Below are 19598 nucleotides of genomic sequence, written 5' to 3'. Positions count from 1 at the left end.
AGTACATACTCAACATTACACCCTGTCTCCCATCTTGCATGAGCCACGGTATTACAATTACGCTTAATGTGAAAAAATACGTACATCGAAGAAGAAACTATCTTTTCAAATACAAGTATGTGAAAACAGAAGAGCAACGTAGCATATGTCATTATGTGGAAAGGATTTTTCCTCCCATCCAAATACAATTAAGTCCCTAATCAGTAATCACCACAGAGTAAACCGCAAAAGGTATAAGTATTGAGCGTAAACTTGTACTCCCGTATAAACTATCAATGATAATCTTGAGATCAGAAAGATGAGAATAATCTCAAGAAACAGAATTCTGAAAGATTCAACATGTCTTAAGTTTTTTCCAGCATACAATTAGTTCTACTGAATTCTAAATCTCTAAGACCATTCTCTGATTTGATCTCTGTTGGTAAGAGAAATCTCATACTATTCATTTTTTCTTCTTTGGTTCCTTGTTATAGTCATCTACTAGCCCCTCGACATCTTTCCAGAAAAGACCTTCCACCAAAACTCCATCCTTGGTAAACCTATAGGATTAACCAAACAACACAAATAAGCAATCAAAACAACCTCAGAGTATGAATGTATGAAAAGTATGTCTTCTAGAGTATGTAGAGAGAAACCATTTGGTGACACTCTTTGTCAATTCAACAGGTTTGTGGGCGGAGATTGATTTTGGATCAGCGCTTTCGATTGTCAATGTGTACATATCAGAGAACCTTGGTAATTTTGAAGATATGACAAGGCCTGTAGCATTGTAAGATCCCTGAACATAGGTAAAATGAAATCAGAAGTCACACATTTTATATAATAAGCTATGAAACTCCGCATAGGCCAATAATGTCACACATCCTCATATAGAGCAAAGAGGGAGAGCACTAAAAAAACAAATGGTGTGCAGATGAAAGCTCGTTCAAATAACAAAGTAAAGCCTCCTTCAAATTTCAATGGTGGAAAAAAAATAACCCCTCATCTGACACTAATCCTCATTCAATCACATTATACGCCAAACATAGATGGACACGAAGCATGGACAACACATTCCATATGTGAATAAATTGCAGGGTGATCCTGAAAAGATATACTAAGCCCCAAATACTTAACAGACTGAAACATACAAATAAAAGGAGATACAATAGATGATAGGTCAGCAAAACCCACAGGGAATGAAAATCATTAACAAGAATGGTTGCTCATAGACGGTCAGATTATCTAAGGAAACAAACTCTACTAGTCTATTGTAGTAGTAAGGTTAAAGAGTTTCATCACAAATCTATAGGAAAAGCTGCATAAATTGATTCCCTTGCCCTACCATAGTGAGAAACTGAGAACCTTGTAAGAGGCATTTGGGAGCTATCAGCACGAGACAGTAATGATGTTAATCACTGATTTCAGATACCATGTTCAGAACAATATATTATATATCATACTTGAATCATTAAATCATCCTTAAACTACAGGACAGGCTACAGAATGGTGCCAACTGCCGACATATATTTGCGAGCTGCAAATATTCTAGATTCACCCGAGTATCTTTTCATCCAAGGACAAACCTATACAGCAAAGAGGCATCTTATAAATGGATCAGTTAACAATTTGAACAAGCTGTAATAAAAGTGAAACCTTTTCATCCCATGAAATCTAGATAAGAAGAGGCATATGATTAACATCAAGACCATGAATTTAGATGTTCAGCCTTTTAGGATTAAATGCTCCACATATACTAATTATCTAGACGATGAAGATCGAAAAACAAGTTAGTAAATGACTATCTATTTTGAGGACACACTGAAGCAGTGAAGCATAACAATGGTTGTTTTCCAAAATACTTAAGGATATTCAAATCCTTTTCATGATCAACACTTACAAATTAGTCCAACACTTTAATTCCTCTATATACCAAACAAATAAACTAGCATCCAGTGACCTAATCAATTATAAATCCATGAATGGATGATGATATTGATCTGAAGATGAGCAAAACGCATCATTTGTAAATTAAATGACCATTTTATTTTGTATAAAAGTGCCTTGATCTTTCACAACCTTAAACATCATGAGATTGATTCATGACTGTATAAGACTAAAACACTCAATGAGAAGCATAACTCATTCAGGAATCACACTTTTCTCAAGATAATATCAATTGAATCACATTCTGGCAGCAACCCAGCAAGAAAATAATTCATATTGGAAGGATAGAAAGATGTCTTTTCCATGATATAACCTCCAATTTCCGAACTTTAACAATTACAACAACAATAAAGAACAAACACACACCCAAACAAACATAAATTGCTTTTTTAAGATTCTGGATACATACCGATGGAGGATAGGTGAACATTATAGCGTTCTTTTCCTTTTTGTAAATGATCAGCTGCAACAAACAATTGAAGACGATATATGTGCAAGGAAGTCAAGGATTAAACATTATTCCATACTTAAAAATATCAAAACAGCAGTTACTGTAGATCGCCGGTCATAATAACATGCAGTATTTTCTAGCTTATTAGCCTTGTACCCCCTGAGACTTGCATAAAATTACTGTCTGAGAGGGTAACATTTATGCCATATAAGGAAGGCTGATAACCAGTTAGTGCAAACCGCAAAGCCTCGAAAACAGGGGAGCCACAAATAACCTACAAGCAATAACATAGCTATGACACAACAAGCTCTAATTAAAGGCTAAATAAACTAACATCAATATCCAACAATCCAACATCAAAAGCGCTCCAAAGACTCCTCTGCACTAACATAGCTAATCAAAACGACTCACAAACAAGCCTACAGGTCTAAATTTACCCAACCATAAACTACATTCTACATAATATTTAAAGAGGCTCCTAATCCCAATCTATTGTTTCCTGTGTAACTCAGACTGCAAGCCCATAGCACTAATACTCAATTCTTGTGTCATGAAAAATATTAATAGCACTATAAGAAGTGGTCTTGACAAGCATGAGTTGACAATAACAATACCAAACACTTTTGACCCAAAGTGGCTAAGCTCTTAAGAGGTCAAAATTCATAATAAACCCAACCTTTCTAATTAGTTAAGACTTTAAGATATATGATGACACCTGTTTCAAAAAAGCTAATTCACAGCTGATCCTGCAAAGAAGAATCTGTAACATAAAGATGGGGAATAAACTCCGATTTCCTTGTAGCTATGGACTTCAAAGTTCCCATGGATCAGGGACAAACCCAGACATAATACAATATCACACCCAATAATTTCCATTACATACAGCCTAAGTTTGTAATTCCATGTTAGCAAGATTGTTACTTTGCTAAAAAATGGTAAACAATGTTTGCAATATTTAACTAAGGTAAGTGGTAAAAGAGAAGCAATAGCATGCGCCAGTAGTGTTAACAGTAGCACAAAATCTAGTGAGAATCAAAAACAAAACTATAAAAGAAAAGGATATAATGTGATGCATCCGATCAAAAAATCCTTGTTCTCCGGGAACTTCTTAGGATAAAATTGTGCCACCAAGGCAATGGCTATGATGAAGATTCCCATCAACAATCGTACATTGCTCATCCTAACATCCTCCACATATCCACGATTCTTAACAACCTGGAAAAATGATGATCACATTGTCATAATCTCAGGAGAAATGCAGCTATCTATTTCAGCCAAAGTTCCATTACTCCCTACTCACAATTTAGCACCTTGAACAGTCCAAACAACAAAATTATCACTATTAACTATAGAAACTCGACACATTACACATAAAAGTCTGCAAGAAAGACTAATTTAGTTGTAAGTTGTAACTATTGTATAGTTGGTTAGAATACAAAGACAGATTGTCTGAATACCGACTGTTCCATTGGGATGCGATAAGCCAACGTCAAAGTCCTAGTTCTCCGAGCTTCTAATCATTCCAGGCAACAATGATTGCCAGAATTCGTAATCTAATCTATTTTCCAAAATTTGCGTAGGATCAATAAAACTATCTTACTACACTAAAACTTCATCACTCAACTGAAATTAATTAGAGCGTTGACTGTCCTTGGGTGAGTCAAGTAAAACAAATCACAAAACTCATACAACTTATTACAACCACAAATTGCAGATTACCAAACCCTAAGTGCAAACAATCGATACAAAATCACAAATTGACATAAAATTCGTTGATTTCGGAACAATCCAGAGGTACACAACATCAAAATCGTTCGACAATTAATAAAAATACAATCAAAATCGAAGATCAGGATAAACAAACACAGATTACGAAAAAAAAAATCGATTTTTTTTATAAATTGAATTCAAAATAGATACCTCAGTAGCAGATTCGTCAAGAATGTGTTTGAGAGAATTATGATCCAACAAATTGGCTTTTTTAGGGTTTTGCTGCTTCGTCGAGGTGGTGTTTGATTCGTTCGACATTTTCTCTCTCTAAAAGTTTGGTGTGGAAAAATTGAAGTGTAATTGTAGCTTGGAATTTTCTCTGATGGAAGCGATTTTCTCTCTCATCGATTATATAGGATTTGCGTTTGTAGAAATAAGACTGAATGGAGGGGAAAAAAGGGAGATTTGAGGGGGGAAAAATTAATGCTCTCGTTGAGAGTCGAACTCAAGACCTCCCGCTTACTAAACGGGTGCTCTAACCAACTGAGCTACGAGAGCTACTTGTCAAGTTGATGTAATAAATGTATTTACATATTACTTTCTTCGATCTTTTTACTTTTTCTGTTTTTTTGACAAAATTCTATATTTTTACTTGATCTGTTTTGACTTTTACGCTGTTCACTATCCCTGCTTTAATCGAATTTTGTGAATTATATATAAGGAAAAGGTGTATACAAGTATGTGGGATCTTATTAGAATCGTCTCAATAAATATTATCACAATCTAGAACTTTTAAAATATGGTTATGGAGCATTAAATTTATTAATGGCTAAAATTGTGGCATTGTTCCCTCCTGGGCTATTAGATTACACCAACTTCATTCGAGAAAGAAATGAAAGGCTTACATAAAGCAAGGCATCCAAGACTGAGAAAGAAATGAAAATCAATACAATACTTGTTTAAGGGAATAATAATTAGGCTGATGCAATTAGAAGGCTAGCAAAGAGTAAAGAGACTGGAAAGATGAACCACGTCTCATGCCCTTACTATGAGTCTACGAATATGAAAGACGGAGAAGGAGATCCATGCGGGAATGAAGGGGGTTTGCTTTTCCCAATCTTGGTTATTTTATGTTATTTATGCTAGTATTGGACCCAGTGCGAGGCTCGATGTAATTGAGTTCTAAATAGAGAGTAAAGAAAAAAAGTAAATCATGAAGTTTGCTTCACAAAAAGTTGTGCCTAAAGTTTAATTATCTTCACAAGTGCTTGAACTTTTATAAAACACGAGAAGTATCATGTAAATAAATTTTTGTAAAAAAAACTTAACTTGTCAAACTGGTAAACATTAATCTTGAAAATTGAAATAAATAAGTTTATTACTGGGAGTAATCCACTTGCCAATCTAGCACATTTGTTGCATATAAAATTTCTAATGTAATATATTAGAAGAAAATATTACAAATAAATTTCGTAATCACCTGTCAGTTAAACACTAATATTAATATATATATAGAACAGTCGCCTTTTACTTTACAAAACACAATCAATATTCATAACCCTTTATTTTATTTATTTTTTTTCCATGTGAAACCTTGTTAGGGCCAAGGCTACGACATGCATTTTGTGTAAAAAATGAAATAAGGTATTATGAATTAGCTTAAGTAAATCAAATGACAATACCACATCATGGTTTTCGGCATTCAAATTACATGTTAAGACATATGTTGCACTTATTAAAAAAATAGAATAAGAAATAATAATTTATAGTCTAAAATATCCCATGCTAATACATAGTTCATTCTAGCATACACATTTACACCACATATATTTTCATTCTACTCGTAACTTTGTTTTACACTTCATTTTACCTCCGCTAATCCAACTCAAGTTAATATGTGCGAGATTTCTATTTCAAAGGAGCTCTTTCTTATGAGTAACTTTTTTTTCTTAAACGTAGACCGTAAAAATAAAAAAAATAAATAAATTTAAAAAAAAAAAAAAAAAAAAAAAAAAAAAAAAAGTGGACTGGTAAATGTTAATCTTGAAATTACTGAGAGTAGTCCACTTTGCCAGTCTCCTTCAACCGCGTGCATTTCTTGAGTCTCTCTATCGCCTTCGCCGCCTCTATCTCTTTCTCTCTCCTCCCTTCCTTCCTTTCTTCTTTATTTCTTCCCTCTTCACTTTTCTCTTTCACCCCTTCTTCTTCTCCTTCAAGCCCACTTTCACAGTTTCACCCACCCCTCAACTCTTCGTTGACTCCTTCTTCTTCATTCTACTCTCCTAGATCTGATGCTCTAGTTCCCCTTTTTCATCGCTCTAAGGTCAGATCTCCTGCTTCACTCTACCACTTTCATGGGTTTTCTTTGTTTTTTATGTTTTTCATCTTTTCTTGTCTTTATTTTGCAGATCTGCTGCTATTATGCGCTTTGATTGAATACCCATGTCCTCGATTATGGAGATTAGCGAAGAAACTGTTCAAATCAGGGAGGTTTGGAATCATAATTTAGAACAAGAGTTTGCTTTAATTCGAGAAATTGTTGATTCTTATCCTTATGTTGCAATGGATTCTGAGTTTCCTGGGATTGTTATTAGACCAGTTGGAACTTTCAAGAATATTACAGACTATAATTATAAGACCCTTAAAGATAATGTTGATATGTTGAAGTTGATTCAGTTGGGTTTAACTTTTTCAGATGGAAAGGGGAATTTGCCAACTTGTGGAACTGAAAAGTATTGTATTTGGCAGTTTAATTTTAGGGAGTTTAATGTTGGGGAGGATGTTTATGCTAGTGATTCCATTGAGCTTTTGAAGCAATGTGGGATTGACTTTGCCAAATATAGGGCTGAGGGTATCGAATCGAATCGATTTGCTGAGCTTCTTATGTCATCTGGGATTGTGTTGAATGCTGATATCACATGGATTACATTTCATAGTGGGTATGATTTTGGGTACTTGCTTAGGTCATTGACTTGCCGGGACTTGCCCGATACGCAGGCCGGGTTTTTTAACTTGATCAATATCTATTTCCCTTTTCTTTATGATATCAAGCATTTGATGAAGTTCTGTAACAGCCTTCATGGTGGGCTTAGCAAGCTTGCCGAGTTGTTGGAGGTGAAAAGAGTTGGGACTTGTCACCAGGCTGGTTCGGATAGTTTGCTCACTTGTTGTTCATTTATGAAGTTGAGGGATAATTTCTTCGGTGGTAGCACTGAGAAGTATGCTGGTGTTCTATATGGCCTCGGCGAGGACGGTTAGGGTTTATGCCTTTTGTTTTTAAACTCTTTTTAGTTAAAAAAGAAATACCATTGACCAAACCAAGCCATTGTTGAATTATTATGTCTGATTTAGTCTGTTGTGGAGTTTCCCATTTGTATCTGTACACATTTAGTTGAAGGGTATTGTTGTTCTTACTTATAAGAAGAAGGGTGTCGATCGCTTTGTAGCTTGTGTAGTAGAGTCAATCATAATCAATGTAACGGAAACCTCTGCTCTTTTAGGAGCATAGTTCTCTGTAAATTAGAACAGTCAGTTGTTCAACATGAATCTAATCATGCTTACCTTCTTTCAACTTTGTCCTTTGTTTCTTTAACATCTTTATTTGGTGATTTTTATTTTCAGCTTATGTACAGGGTATCCCAAACGCAGTGCTTTTCTTTTGAACAATTGGTATTAAAATGATCCCAAATGGTAAAAGGGAGATTGTCCAAACTTAGCTGTGAGTCACAATTATAGAATTTTATTAAGAATTTCACTTAAGATATCGTGCCCAGTTATATTTCTCAATTCTTTTAATTTTAAAATAATGTTGTCCTTTTGTCTTCACAATATAATGTTGTGCTTTCATTCATAAGTTATGGTACATAATTTGTTGTTTTGTGCTCACCTTCAGATTTCATTGTTTTTCTGACAATGAAATCTGAAGTTTTGAGATGTTTTTACCATGTTGTGAAATGGTGTTGGGGTGACTAAATGTTTAATTGTTCTTGGGTTGACTAAATGTTTAATTGTTCTACACTATGATTCTTGCTGGTTGTCTTGAGTCCTAGTTATTATCGCATGTTTTGGACTGCATAGTTGTTGATCTGTCGCAGCTTTCTTTTGATGACGTCGTTTCAGTAATGATATGTCATGTAAATCTCAAAGCCATTTCTAATAACAGTGCATTTGTTTTGACATTTTTCTGCATATCCTAGTATACCAAGCTATCAGCATGGTTGACTTAAGTGTTAGTGTCTTACTATCTGTTTGATTATTGAATACCAAGTCTGCCTTCTTCAGGAGTGTATATCGTTACAGTTTTGTTTCTGAATACAATAAATTTAGGCAGGTGAGGTGCATGACTTTATCTTTTTTCAATTTTTTTTGGGGTGTAAAAATGGCTTTGATTGTGGCTAACTGATACGGTTTCAATAAAGATGCTGATTTCTTTGCTCAATCTTTTACTGTCTCTTTGTTGCCTGGTGTTTACCTGGCCATGTTATTAGATTATCTGGTGGAAGTAAAACTGTAAAATTCTTCTATTTTGGTATATATTCAACGTTGTGTGCCTTAGTCTTTTGTTACTTATAAGCTTATCATTAAGAAAGATTTTATAGAGAGATATAACTTTTACATGTTAACATTTTTACTTTTATTTTTATGTTGCTCACTGATTTAGATTCAGTCTCACATTGAGCACCATTTTTTCTGGGCAAGATGAATTGTTCTATAAAAAGAGTATCATGGAATCAAGAACTTGCTTGTTGATGCTGTAAGTTAGTTTGGATTGATTGCAATAACTCTATGTGATCTGAGTCATCTGACAAGAAAGATCACCTTAAGTCTGGTCATTAATAGATGAGCTTGTTATTTTTCATGTAGAACAATCACGTACAGGCTGATCAGATGTGTTGTTGGTTTGTTTTACTAGTTCCTGATTGATTAATTTTACAAAATAAAAAAGTTACTTGAGTTCCTATTTATTCATGTTCTCTCTCTTTCACTCGTGTTTTTTTTTTTTTTTTTCCATTTTGTGGAGACAGCTAGTATTCAGCCAATTTTATCATAGTTGTTTTGCTCACTTTGACTATGAATGAATCATGGTGTGTCTTAGAACTGTTGTGAAGCATTAATGCTATTTGTTGTCTATGCTGTCAAAATGCGTAGTCTTGGATTTCAGATTGGCTAGATTTAGCTTCTTTCCTTGCCTGTCCGCTGTGCCTGGCTGCTTTTTATTTTTTATTTATTTATTTTTTTTTTTTTTTGTCCTTGCCTCACAGATAGGTCTTGCTCGATTAGGTTCTTAATTTTATGCTACAGTCTTAGATTGAAATTTGTTGTTCGCGAAAGACTGAATAATTGAATGAGCTTTGAAGCTAAATCCAGATCAGTCTTTTTTCTTGTTGATTAGGCTAGGTGCATTGCTCAGGTTAGTTTTTGCCTTTTTGGCAACTGTACTTATGTAGTTATGTTGGCTTGGTCAGTTGTCTTCTGTTCCACTGGGATTGTGTACCTTGTTATTACCATTTTTTGCCTGTTGCTTTTATATTTTCACCACCAGCGTGTCTGAAGCTGTTTAAGGAGATCTTTTAATTTTGATGTCCATCAGTTCAGATGCCTAGTTTCCTATCAAGAACATTTCTCTTTGATCGTACTTGTGTGAGATGTTTATCTTTTTTGTCGTCGTGACATGTCCATCCCTTGGCATATGAACTAGAGTATGACATTAGATTGATGAGTACATGTATGTTTAAATCAGTATAAGTTGCTTTTACTCTTATACGGAGTAGGTCTGATTTTGCGTTCAGAGAAAACAAGTGTTTGGAAACTTGGGTTGTGTGATAATGGGGTGTTACTTGATTTAGCCATTGCCATTGTCAATTTTAAGGATAATGATTTTTCTTGTTATAAATTTTTTGGTCATAGTCATATACTCATATCTGTATATTGCTGACTGATTTTGACTCAGAACTCGCTCTGAGTTTGTGGTAGATCTTAGTACTCCCTCCGTCCCTAAATTACATTTCTCTTTGGAAATTTGCACGGAAATTAAGGAGAGAAGAATAAAACAAATAACAATAATTAGATAATGCAATGGGAAGTACAAAGATAGATTAGTTATTACTCATGACAAGTCATCAATCCTTTGCAAAAAAAAAGGACTAATCACATGCTCCTAATTAAAAACTTTTAACCAACCACATTCATTGTAATTTGGCACAAGGATTATGAGTGAGATTAGGTAGGATGAGTGAGAAAACATTAAATATAAAACTGAAAAAGAGAGTTGATTTACTATAAAAAAAACTTACCAAAAATAGAAAAGAGGAATGTAATTTTGGAATACCAAAATTAGAAAGGAGGAATGTAATTTAGGGACGGAGGGAGTAGTTCTTGAGAGGTTGTTTTAGCTTCTCCTTTGAATATGACCTACCAAACTTTAAACTTTTTTAGGTTCCATTGTTAATTTTTTTTTTTTTTTTTTCGTATTTCTGTTATTAAAACTAATTTATATTGAATTATTGACCTACCAAAAATATAGGAATTGGCTTCAAATTTTTTAGCCCATCCCCCTACTCAACCAATTCAAGATCCAACCCAATTATGAACAATTTTTTTTCTTTAAAATAACATGATAATAAAGTTAATGAAAATTAATTTACAGTAATTTATAAAAATATTTTGAATGTAGACATTAAAAAAAAATCATTTTTTTTTTTAAAAAAAATGGGCCTTGTACATTCAGCCATACTTACATTGTTAGACTAAGGGTCTATTCTCATTGACTGAACTCAGAACAGGCCTAAATTCTCAACATAGCTTCACACTCCATTTCTTTTTAATCAACGTGTTAAAGTCAAAGTAAGTTAAGAATTTTAATTTTGAGTGAAATAACATGCCAGCTTCTCTTTCCTTTTTTTTCTTGCCAAGGGAATGCTCGTGGAGAAAAATATAATACTACTCGTAAAAGTGGAACAATTAATAAAGTAGGAAAGCATTATTTTTAATTTTCGCAAAAAAAAAAAAAAGTGGAACAATTAATAAACTATAGAAGGATTATTAAACGGAGGGAAAAAAGTTACTGAAAAAGCAAAATTTAAAAATTGGGCATAAACCATATGGGAGAAAAGTATTTGGAAATTGTATCACCACCATCATAGAATGATGTAATTTTTCCGGATGGGCTAAAACAACCTCTTTACAAAAATCAAAATCTATAAAATCAAAAAATGAAAAAATAATCGACTTGAAAAAAAAGGACTACAATACCGGAGTAAAGGTGGAATTAATCATGTATAATCAAAAGGTTGGATTAATAAAACAAGACCGGCGAAAGGTTGGATTATTATAATCAAATTTTCCTCTAAATAATACAAGTACATAATTATAAATGTTATTGGTCAATACTATACATTGACATATGTGTGTGTCAAAGAATATATACTCTATACTACATATTAAAAAGAGTTTTCATATTTGTTTATGTGTCACGTGTATCCTTTCTCATACAAATATTACGCCACATCATCATTCAACGACCTATAATATCATGACACGTCGTCATTTAGTGATTTAAATTTAAAATGCATACAAAGATATTCGAACCCTAAACCTCTTTGAATGAAATAAACATGTATTACCATCTTAGCTAGAAGTGGGCCGGTTAACTTTAGCTTAATTTCAGTTCATCAATTCAGCTCCAATCATTTTAGTTTAGTTTAGTTCAGTTCAGCTCCTAGGTTCCTTCTCTTATAAAATATTCATTTCAGCTCTATTTAATTCAGTTCATTTCAGTTCAGTTTATTTCAGCTCCAATCAGTTCAGTTCAACTCCAATCAGTTTAGCTCAGCTTGGTAAATGTGAACAGGCCCTAAATCATGTTCTATTAATACACATTTATATATAAATACAAGTATTAGAATGCAGAATAAAAACAAAATATCCAAAATAAGTTATTTTTATCATTGTATTTTAATCCAGCCACATTATAAAAGTTAACACAAGACTTTTGAAGCACCTAATATAAAAGTGAAATTATTTAAAGTATCACCTGCAGCGAAGCTCGGGTCACACACTAGTCACAATTATTATAAAACGTAGGAAGTATATTAAGAGTTAAGCATAAATACATGTGCACTTTCGGTCTCTCAACTTTTAAATGCTCATTATGTGATTTCTAACCAAATAGTCTGTAATAGTTTAGAAACCTCATTTTAATAACATAAGGTAGGAAACACACTTACATTGCCCCGTCAATAAAAGAAATCTATATGGCTCAATTTTTTTTTTTTTAAAAACATTATCTTATTTATTCTAATAAAAAAATAATGTATTTAAAAATTAATTTAGTCATGAGAATAAGATTTAACTCAAATAATTAAAGTTTTTTTATTTATTTTTTATTTATTTTTTTTTATCCCGATTCGGATCGATTCTCACCCCTACCCTCACCAAATATCAAGTCATATGCTTGACAAGAGAGGAGATCCTACTAATGTTGGATAGGCGCTAGAAACTTCCAAAGTGTTCACTAGAACTCCTAAATCTCTCTGTAACATTCCACTGTATTCCTTCCTGTTTTTTCCCCTTCTTCAAGCTTCCTTCATCTTCCACACTCTGTACTCTTCATTCTACTCCTTCAATTCTTCCAATCTCTCACATTATCTCTCCAATTGCTGGGTCTCCAATGGCTGCTAGAGCCATCACCACCAAACGCCTGATTACTCGCTCAGCTTATGCCGCCATTTCTGCTTCCAAAACTGCCCCTTCTTCCTCCCGCTCTCTCTCCTCTTCCAACCCCTTTTCTGCCCCTAAAACAGCTGTTCCTTCCAATTCTAGCGGTTTCGCAAATGGGGTTTTGCAGAGAGAGCTTTTTGGGAAGTCCAGTAATGGCGTTGCCGTCAATTCATTTCTGGGTTCTCGATTTTACTCTGCTTCTGCTGCTCCTTCTGCGAGCTCTGGCCAGGTTACTCATTCATTCAATTCAATTCAATTTTTTCTTATTTGGTATTTTCTGGTGATTTTGATCATTGACTGTTCTTTTGTTATAATTTTCTAAAATGGTTATATTCAATGATTGTTTGGTAGGCCTTACATTCTAAATACACAATTAAAGTAGAAATTTTGATTTTTGCATTGTAAAATGTAATGTTGACCTTCAAATTTTGGCATTGTTCTTGTTCATAGTTGTGGCTGTGTATTTTGACCATACATTTGAAATCAAGGTTTAATTAAATTAGGGAAGGGCTCATAACTGTCATAAGTTCAAAAAATCTCAAATTATATTTTGTTCAAATAAGGCTACACTCTAATAAGTAAGCTTGACATTAGTTCAGGGTTTTTGTTTGGTGAGAAGGTTACACTCTAGGTTTATACAAATTAAATACAGTTAGGGAGTATGATTTCGAACCGTCAAATTAAGAATTGCGGGCCTTAAGTGGTAATGATATGACCTTACTGTAGTTTTTCTTAATTGTGTAACTCTTATAAGTTATGGTTGATCATTTGAGTCAGTGGCCGATGTCATAGTTTGGAAGTCCCGTCGTGGTGGATGTAGATGTTTGGCTACTAATATTGGTGAAATAGATTCATTGTGTTAGATAAGTGAGATTCTAATAGGGGTGGCCGAATTGCGACTCTTAGATGTGTCTGAGGAAAGCCAAGATGAATTCTCTTTCGTAAGCTTAATCTGTGGAACCGGATAGACAAGCTGCTCTTCCTCTTGATTTGAGGTGCGTATAGGGTACTTAGACTGGTATTAACATTTGCAATTGGGGTCAATTAGAATTTCAGTGAGGAAGAGTGAATCATTGTGCCCTGATGCAGTGAGTGCAGGCAATTGACAAATATGATGATACCTCAAAAGTGCTTTTAAGTAGCCTATATGTTGCAACCTGTAGATTCTTTACCAAAGAAGGTATTTCACGACAAATTCTTACGATCATCTCACACAGTAACACGAGGGCTGTTCTATTATCTGTCTGATCGTTTAGAGTAAGCTGCTTCTAGATTTAAAGAGTAGGAACATTGCCCATAAGTAATAATTGTTTGTCTTGCCCCTTTTCCATATGTACTCTTATCAGTGGCTATGATATATCTTATTGGTTTGAAAGATTGTTAAGGTGTTAGCTTATTGCTGTTATAACTCTTGGAGGGGAAGGGAGTCAAAGGAGAGTTTTCTTTGGTTGAGCCTTGGAAATTAGAAAACATACATTGTAAGGTTGGTGTAGCATAATTGCCGCTTTTATTTCTTGATGACACTGTCTTCTAATTGCTTGTCCTCACTTTGTGTTTGGTACCTCACTTTTGAATTTCTTGAAGCTGGCTAATTCAGTATTCAGTTTATTCAATATGCATTCCCTTTGTTCCCTTTTCCTAGCCCTTGCTCGTAAAATACTGCTTAACATTATCGCACATTTTGTTCTAGAAGTTTTTGTATTTGCTTTATCCTCATAATGAATAGATGAATAACTGTTCTTGCAATCTTGTTGCATCCTGATGTTTACGTTTTTTCAGATTAATCAACCAGAGTTTACTGAGATGGCATGGGAGGGGATTGTTGGGGCTGTTGAAGCTGCACGACTGAGCAAACAGCAAATTGTCGAGACTGAACATCTAATAAAGGCGCTGTTAGAACAAAAAGATGGTTTGGCCCGTAGAATTTTAACAAAAGCTGGGCTTGACAATTCATCAGTGTTGCAAGCTATAGATGACTTCATATCCAAGCAGCCAAAGGTATGTTTTCATGAGCTTAATTAGTTAATTGGTTATCTATCATACTATTTAAAATGAGCTGTTTTGTGGCTAAATGACTTTTGATATTGCAGGTTGTAGGTGACACTAGCGGTCCTATTCTTGGCACAAATCTTGGTTCCCTTTTGGACAGAGCCAGAAAACACAAGAAAGAAATGGGTGATGATTTTGTGTCTGTAGAGCATTTGGTTTTGGCATTTCATTCAGATCCAAGGTTTGGGAAGCAATTGTTTCAAGATTTTAACCTCAGTGAGAAGGATTTGAAGGACTCCATTCAAGCTGTTCGTGGAAGTCAAAAAGTTACAGATCAGAGTATGTTCTTTTTATTGTTTTGAAATCATCATTGATAAAAGCTAGTTGTTTTCAGCATTACAAGTTTGATGATGAAAATTAAAATGGGCTCTATTTGACCAACCTGGGAAATGGGGAGATATTGCTAGTATTACTGCAATGTGGATAACTCTTGCTATGCTATTTAAAGTCAAATTGCTATCTAACAAGAACACTATCATGGTTGTTGCTATTAGTATATATGTTGTTCATTACTTTTGCGTCCATTATGTGGCAAAAAAATTTCATGTCTCTCATTTTGACTCGTAAAAAGTGTATAGCTATCTTGAGCTCATTTCTTCCTGCATTGAAATTAATCTAAGTTCTTGGTAACTTGAATTTGGTCACCATGGCATGACTTTAACAAACTGCTCTCGTCATTCCAATTTATTGATTCACTTTTTAGAGAATTTATTTTTTCTCATACTCCCCATTCCTGCTTGAAAAGTTGTAGATCTTTAAATCTGTGCATTTGTAAGGCTATCCTTGTAAATTTGGGAATCTAGTCTTTCCTCTTCCACTGCCCTAATACTATTATGGTTCTCATTTCTTGAAATAGATCCGGAAGGGAAATATGAAGCACTAGAAAAGTATGGAAGTGATCTTACTGAATTAGCCCGGCGCGGTAAACTTGATCCTGTTATTGGGAGAGATGATGAAATTCGCCGTTGCATTCAAATATTGTCCAGAAGAACCAAGAACAATCCTGTAATCATTGGTGAGCCTGGAGTTGGTAAAACAGCAATTGCGGAAGGGTAAGCTTACTTTGTTTGAATATTAACATGCCTTTTGGGTTCAACCGTCTTTCCCCCTGCTCAGTCACTCACTGTAAAGTCATGATCATGTTATGCTATTTTGCAGATTAGCCCAACGTATAATACGTGGTGATGTTCCTGAACCATTGATGAATCGGAAGGTGCGTCTCCTGTTAGAAGTAACAAGTAATAATTGTTTAAGCGTTTTGTTGGCTGATGCTTGATAATCTAGTTGGTCTTGTTTTAATGATTAATTAGTGCAAGTGATGTTTGGATTTTGCTAGTAAAAAGGAAAGCAATAGTTATCTTCAGAACATCTTTCTTCGTAAATCATCTCATGTTCTCATTTGGAATTGTTTCCTTATTAGTTGATTTCACTTGATATGGGTGCTCTGCTTGCTGGGGCTAAATTTCGCGGAGATTTTGAGGAGAGACTTAAAGCTGTGCTGAAGGAAGTGAGTGCCTCAAATGGACAAATAATCCTTTTTATAGATGAGATTCATACAGTAGTGGGAGCAGGTATGTTTTTCTTGGTGACTTTCGTTTTAAGTCTGTTGCCACTGTTTTTACTCTTTGTCATCCTTTGCAATAAATTTCTTTAATAACTAATTTCTTTAATTCTGTTTCACTTGTTTGACTTGCTATTATAAACTTTACAAAATGGAGTTTTAACTTTGAGTTAGGACAATATTGAAATTTCCATGAGAACACCCTCTAAACTAGATTGTAGTTTAAGATATATAATGCAAAAATGTTGTTGGGACAGTGTTGATCATTGGATAAAGCAAATGCAATAAAGCAAATGCAAACAAGCCTATTAATTTTCACAACTTGATTGCAGGGGCTACTGGTGGTGCTATGGATGCTGGTAACTTACTAAAGCCAATGCTTGGTCGAGGAGAACTTCGGTGTATTGGTGCCACAACATTGAATGAGTACAGAAAATACATTGAAAAAGATCCTGCACTTGAACGGAGATTTCAGCAAGTTTTTTGTGGCCAACCATCCGTGGAGGATACAGTTTCCATTCTTCGTGGGTTGCGTGAACGTTATGAATTGCATCATGGTGTTAAGATATCAGATGGGGCTCTTGTTGCAGCTGCTATACTCTCTGATCGTTACATCACTGAAAGGTTTTTACCTGATAAAGGTTTGTCTTAGCTTATTCTCATCCTTACCCACTGTTTTCTGCTGTTATCTTATTAAAAAATGCCGTATTTTTATTTGTCTCATAAGAATCCTTGCCTGTCCTATACAGCTATCGATCTTGTTGATGAAGCTGCTGCAAAGCTGAAAATGGAGATTACTTCTAAGCCTACAGAGTTGGATGAGATAGATAGAGCAGTGCTAAAATTAGAAATGGAGAAACTATCCTTAAAAAATGACACTGATAGAGCATCTAAAGAGAGACTTAGCAAGTTGGAAAGTGATCTCAGCTCATTGAAAGAGAAGCAAAAGGAGCTAAATGATCAATGGGAAAGCGAAAAGGTTCTTATGAACCGAATCCGGTCAGTCAAAGAAGAGGTACAGAGTATATCCTCTCTGTTATTTGCATTTAAAAATTACAACTACCCCATCAAATAAATAAAAAATAAGAATCACTGTGCTTGTCTTTCAATTGATCTTGATGTAATTATAATCCTTTTTTTTTTCCATTGAAAAACGCCTTATCAGATCGACAGAGTCAATCTGGAGATGGAAGCTGCTGAACGTGAATACGACCTCAGTCGTGCTGCTGAGCTGAAGTATGGAACCTTGATGTCTCTTCAACGACAGTTGCAGGAGGCTGAAAAGAACCTGGCAGAATATCGCGAGTCTGGTAAATCCTTGCTTCGAGAAGAAGTAACTGATGTAGATATTACTGAAATTGTTAGCAAGTGGACTGGCATACCCTTATCTAACCTTCAACAATCAGAGAGAGAGAAGCTTGTCTATTTAGAAGAGGTCCTTCACAAACGGGTTATTGGACAGGACATGGCTGTCAAATCCGTGGCTGATGCGATTCGCCGTTCAAGGGCTGGATTGTCTGATCCGAATCGACCAATAGCAAGCTTCATGTTTATGGGCCCTACCGGTGTAGGGAAAACTGAGCTTGCAAAAGCTTTGGCTGGTTACCTTTTCAACACTGAAAATGCTCTTGTACGTATAGATATGAGTGAGTACATGGAAAAGCATGCAGTGTCACGGCTGGTTGGTGCTCCCCCTGGTTATGTTGGATATGAGGAAGGTGGGCAGCTCACTGAAGTAGTGCGACGACGACCTTACTCTGTTGTCCTGTTTGATGAAATTGAAAAAGCCCATCATGATGTCTTCAACATCTTGTTACAACTATTGGATGATGGACGTATAACTGATGCTCAGGGAAGAACTGTCAGTTTTACTAACTGTGTGGTTATTATGACATCTAACATTGGGTCCCACTATATCCTGGAAACGCTGAAAAATACTCAAGATAGCAAGGATGCAGTGTATGACTTGATGAAAAGGCAGGTTGTAGATTTGGCTAGGCAAACATTCCGTCCCGAGTTCATGAATAGGATTGACGAATATATCGTTTTCCAGCCTCTTGATTCCAGAGAAATCAGCAGAATTGTTGAGTTACAGGTAAAGATTATAATTTGGAGCAATGCATGGCTTATCTGCAAATTCTAGTTGTTCAACACGATGCCTTATTTGAATATTTGCCTTACCTTTTTGTTTGATTTGGTCTTGGAAAGGAACATCTCAGGTCATAACTAATTTACGGTATTTATGTTTAACATTCCAACGTGCGTAAGATTAGATAAAACCTAAATCTCACTCGATTTATAAGTCTGCATGGCAAACAGGACCATAGAAATTGAGGGGATAATTTGTACTAAGCCACCTTTTTCTAAAGTCTTTTGTATAGCTGTCCTGTCCTTTAGTAGTATATTTTTTCTCATAATTTCCAGAAAACTAGAGTTTACTGCAGAGATGGTGCTGTGAGATATTGAGATTATCTCGACAGTTTTATTAATTTAACTTCAACTTCATTGCAGATGAATCGGGTGAAAGATAGGCTGAAGCAAAAGAAGATTGATCTTCAATACACTAAAGAAGCCCTGAAACTACTTGGGACATTGGGCTTTGACCCGAATTATGGAGCCCGGCCTGTCAAGCGGGTGATACAACAGATGGTTGAGAATGAAATTGCAATGGGAGTTCTGAGGGGAGATTTTAAGGAAGATGACTATGTCATCGTTGATGTGGATACACTGTCATCAGCCAAAGACACGTCACCTCAGAATAAGCTGGTCATCAGAAAGCTCGAAAGCAGTCCCATGGAAAATGTTATGGTGGCCAATGACTAACGTTCTCAGAATTAATACCTAAACCAGTAGATCAAAATTGTAAATGAAATAAAACTATGTTCATGGGTTGCCTTCTGTTTTTTGCTGACAATTTTGAGGTTAGTTACTGTACAGTCCCTCTTGATTTTTGCTGATCTCTTATCTTATGATGTGGTATGTCAGTGTCGATTCTTTTTCATGTTCAATGCTATAGTACGATTTGTTAATTTTTGGTGGCCAATTCTTCACACGTAGTAAGCTAGATATCTCAAGAGCGAATAAGCCGTGATTGAATATGCTGGTCCTTATTATATGTGGGGTTGCTCAGTATTAAGAGTAAGATCCACGTTCTAAATGCATTTTGTGATGAAAGAGGTAGGA

The 19598-nt window shown here is 35.0% G+C and overlaps 2 protein-coding genes, 1 non-coding gene and 1 pseudogene across 4 annotated transcripts; 2 read left to right on the top strand and 2 right to left on the bottom strand.

The window, feature by feature from the left end:
* Positions 1-120: 120 nt before the first annotated feature.
* LOC145594511 (signal peptidase complex subunit 2-like) lies at positions 121-4468 on the bottom strand. Its single transcript, XM_081650820.1, has 5 exons — positions 4298-4468; positions 3441-3592; positions 2336-2417; positions 636-778; positions 121-539 (listed from the first exon to the last, which is right to left on the bottom strand). The coding sequence occupies exons 1-5, from the start codon at positions 4403-4405 to the stop codon at positions 443-445; spliced, it is 582 nt and encodes a 193-aa protein (XP_081506946.1). The 5' UTR covers positions 4406-4468; the 3' UTR covers positions 121-442.
* Positions 4469-4571: 103 nt separating this feature from the next.
* On the bottom strand, positions 4572-4645 carry TRNAT-AGU (transfer RNA threonine (anticodon AGU)). Its single transcript has one exon. It is a non-coding gene; the product is annotated as a tRNA-Thr (tRNA).
* A 1574-nt stretch (positions 4646-6219) lies between these two features.
* On the top strand, positions 6220-7658 carry LOC145594512 (putative CCR4-associated factor 1 homolog 7 pseudogene; annotated as a pseudogene). Its single transcript, XR_014102842.1, has 2 exons — positions 6220-6410; positions 6496-7658. The product of XR_014102842.1 is annotated as a putative CCR4-associated factor 1 homolog 7 pseudogene (transcript).
* A 4997-nt stretch (positions 7659-12655) lies between these two features.
* On the top strand, positions 12656-19387 carry LOC145593611 (chaperone protein ClpB3, mitochondrial-like). Its single transcript, XM_081649894.1, has 10 exons — positions 12656-13034; positions 14585-14803; positions 14896-15133; positions 15711-15906; positions 16013-16067; positions 16275-16425; positions 16748-17056; positions 17165-17430; positions 17581-18510; positions 18927-19387. The coding sequence occupies exons 1-10, from the start codon at positions 12756-12758 to the stop codon at positions 19236-19238; spliced, it is 2955 nt and encodes a 984-aa protein (XP_081506020.1). The 5' UTR covers positions 12656-12755; the 3' UTR covers positions 19239-19387.
* Positions 19388-19598: the final 211 nt, after the last annotated feature.

The sequence above is a fragment of the Chenopodium album genome, chromosome 19, assembly GCF_948465745.1.
Source record: "Chenopodium album chromosome 19, dcCheAlbu1.1, whole genome shotgun sequence".
Classification (NCBI taxonomy): Eukaryota; Viridiplantae; Streptophyta; class Magnoliopsida; order Caryophyllales; family Amaranthaceae; genus Chenopodium; species Chenopodium album.
This window is presented reverse-complemented; position numbering and strand designations above follow the sequence as displayed.

Excerpts from the sequence above, each read along its gene's own strand:
- LOC145594511 (XM_081650820.1), bottom strand. The coding sequence starts at position 4,405 with ATGTCGAACGAATCAAACACCACCTCGACGAAGCAGCAAAACCCTAAA. Across the intron at positions 779-2,335 it reads TGTTCACCTATCCTCCATCG|GGATCTTACAATGCTACAGG; the intron begins GTATGTATCCAG and ends ACCTATGTTCAG. Across the intron at positions 540-635 it reads ACAAAGAGTGTCACCAAATG|GTTTACCAAGGATGGAGTTT; the intron begins GTTTCTCTCTAC and ends TTAATCCTATAG.
- LOC145593611 (XM_081649894.1), top strand. The coding sequence starts at position 12,756 with ATGGCTGCTAGAGCCATCACCACCAAACGCCTGATTACTCGCTCAGCT. Across the intron at positions 15,134-15,710 it reads TCAAAAAGTTACAGATCAGA|ATCCGGAAGGGAAATATGAA; the intron begins GTATGTTCTTTT and ends TTCTTGAAATAG. Across the intron at positions 16,068-16,274 it reads AACCATTGATGAATCGGAAG|TTGATTTCACTTGATATGGG; the intron begins GTGCGTCTCCTG and ends TTTCCTTATTAG.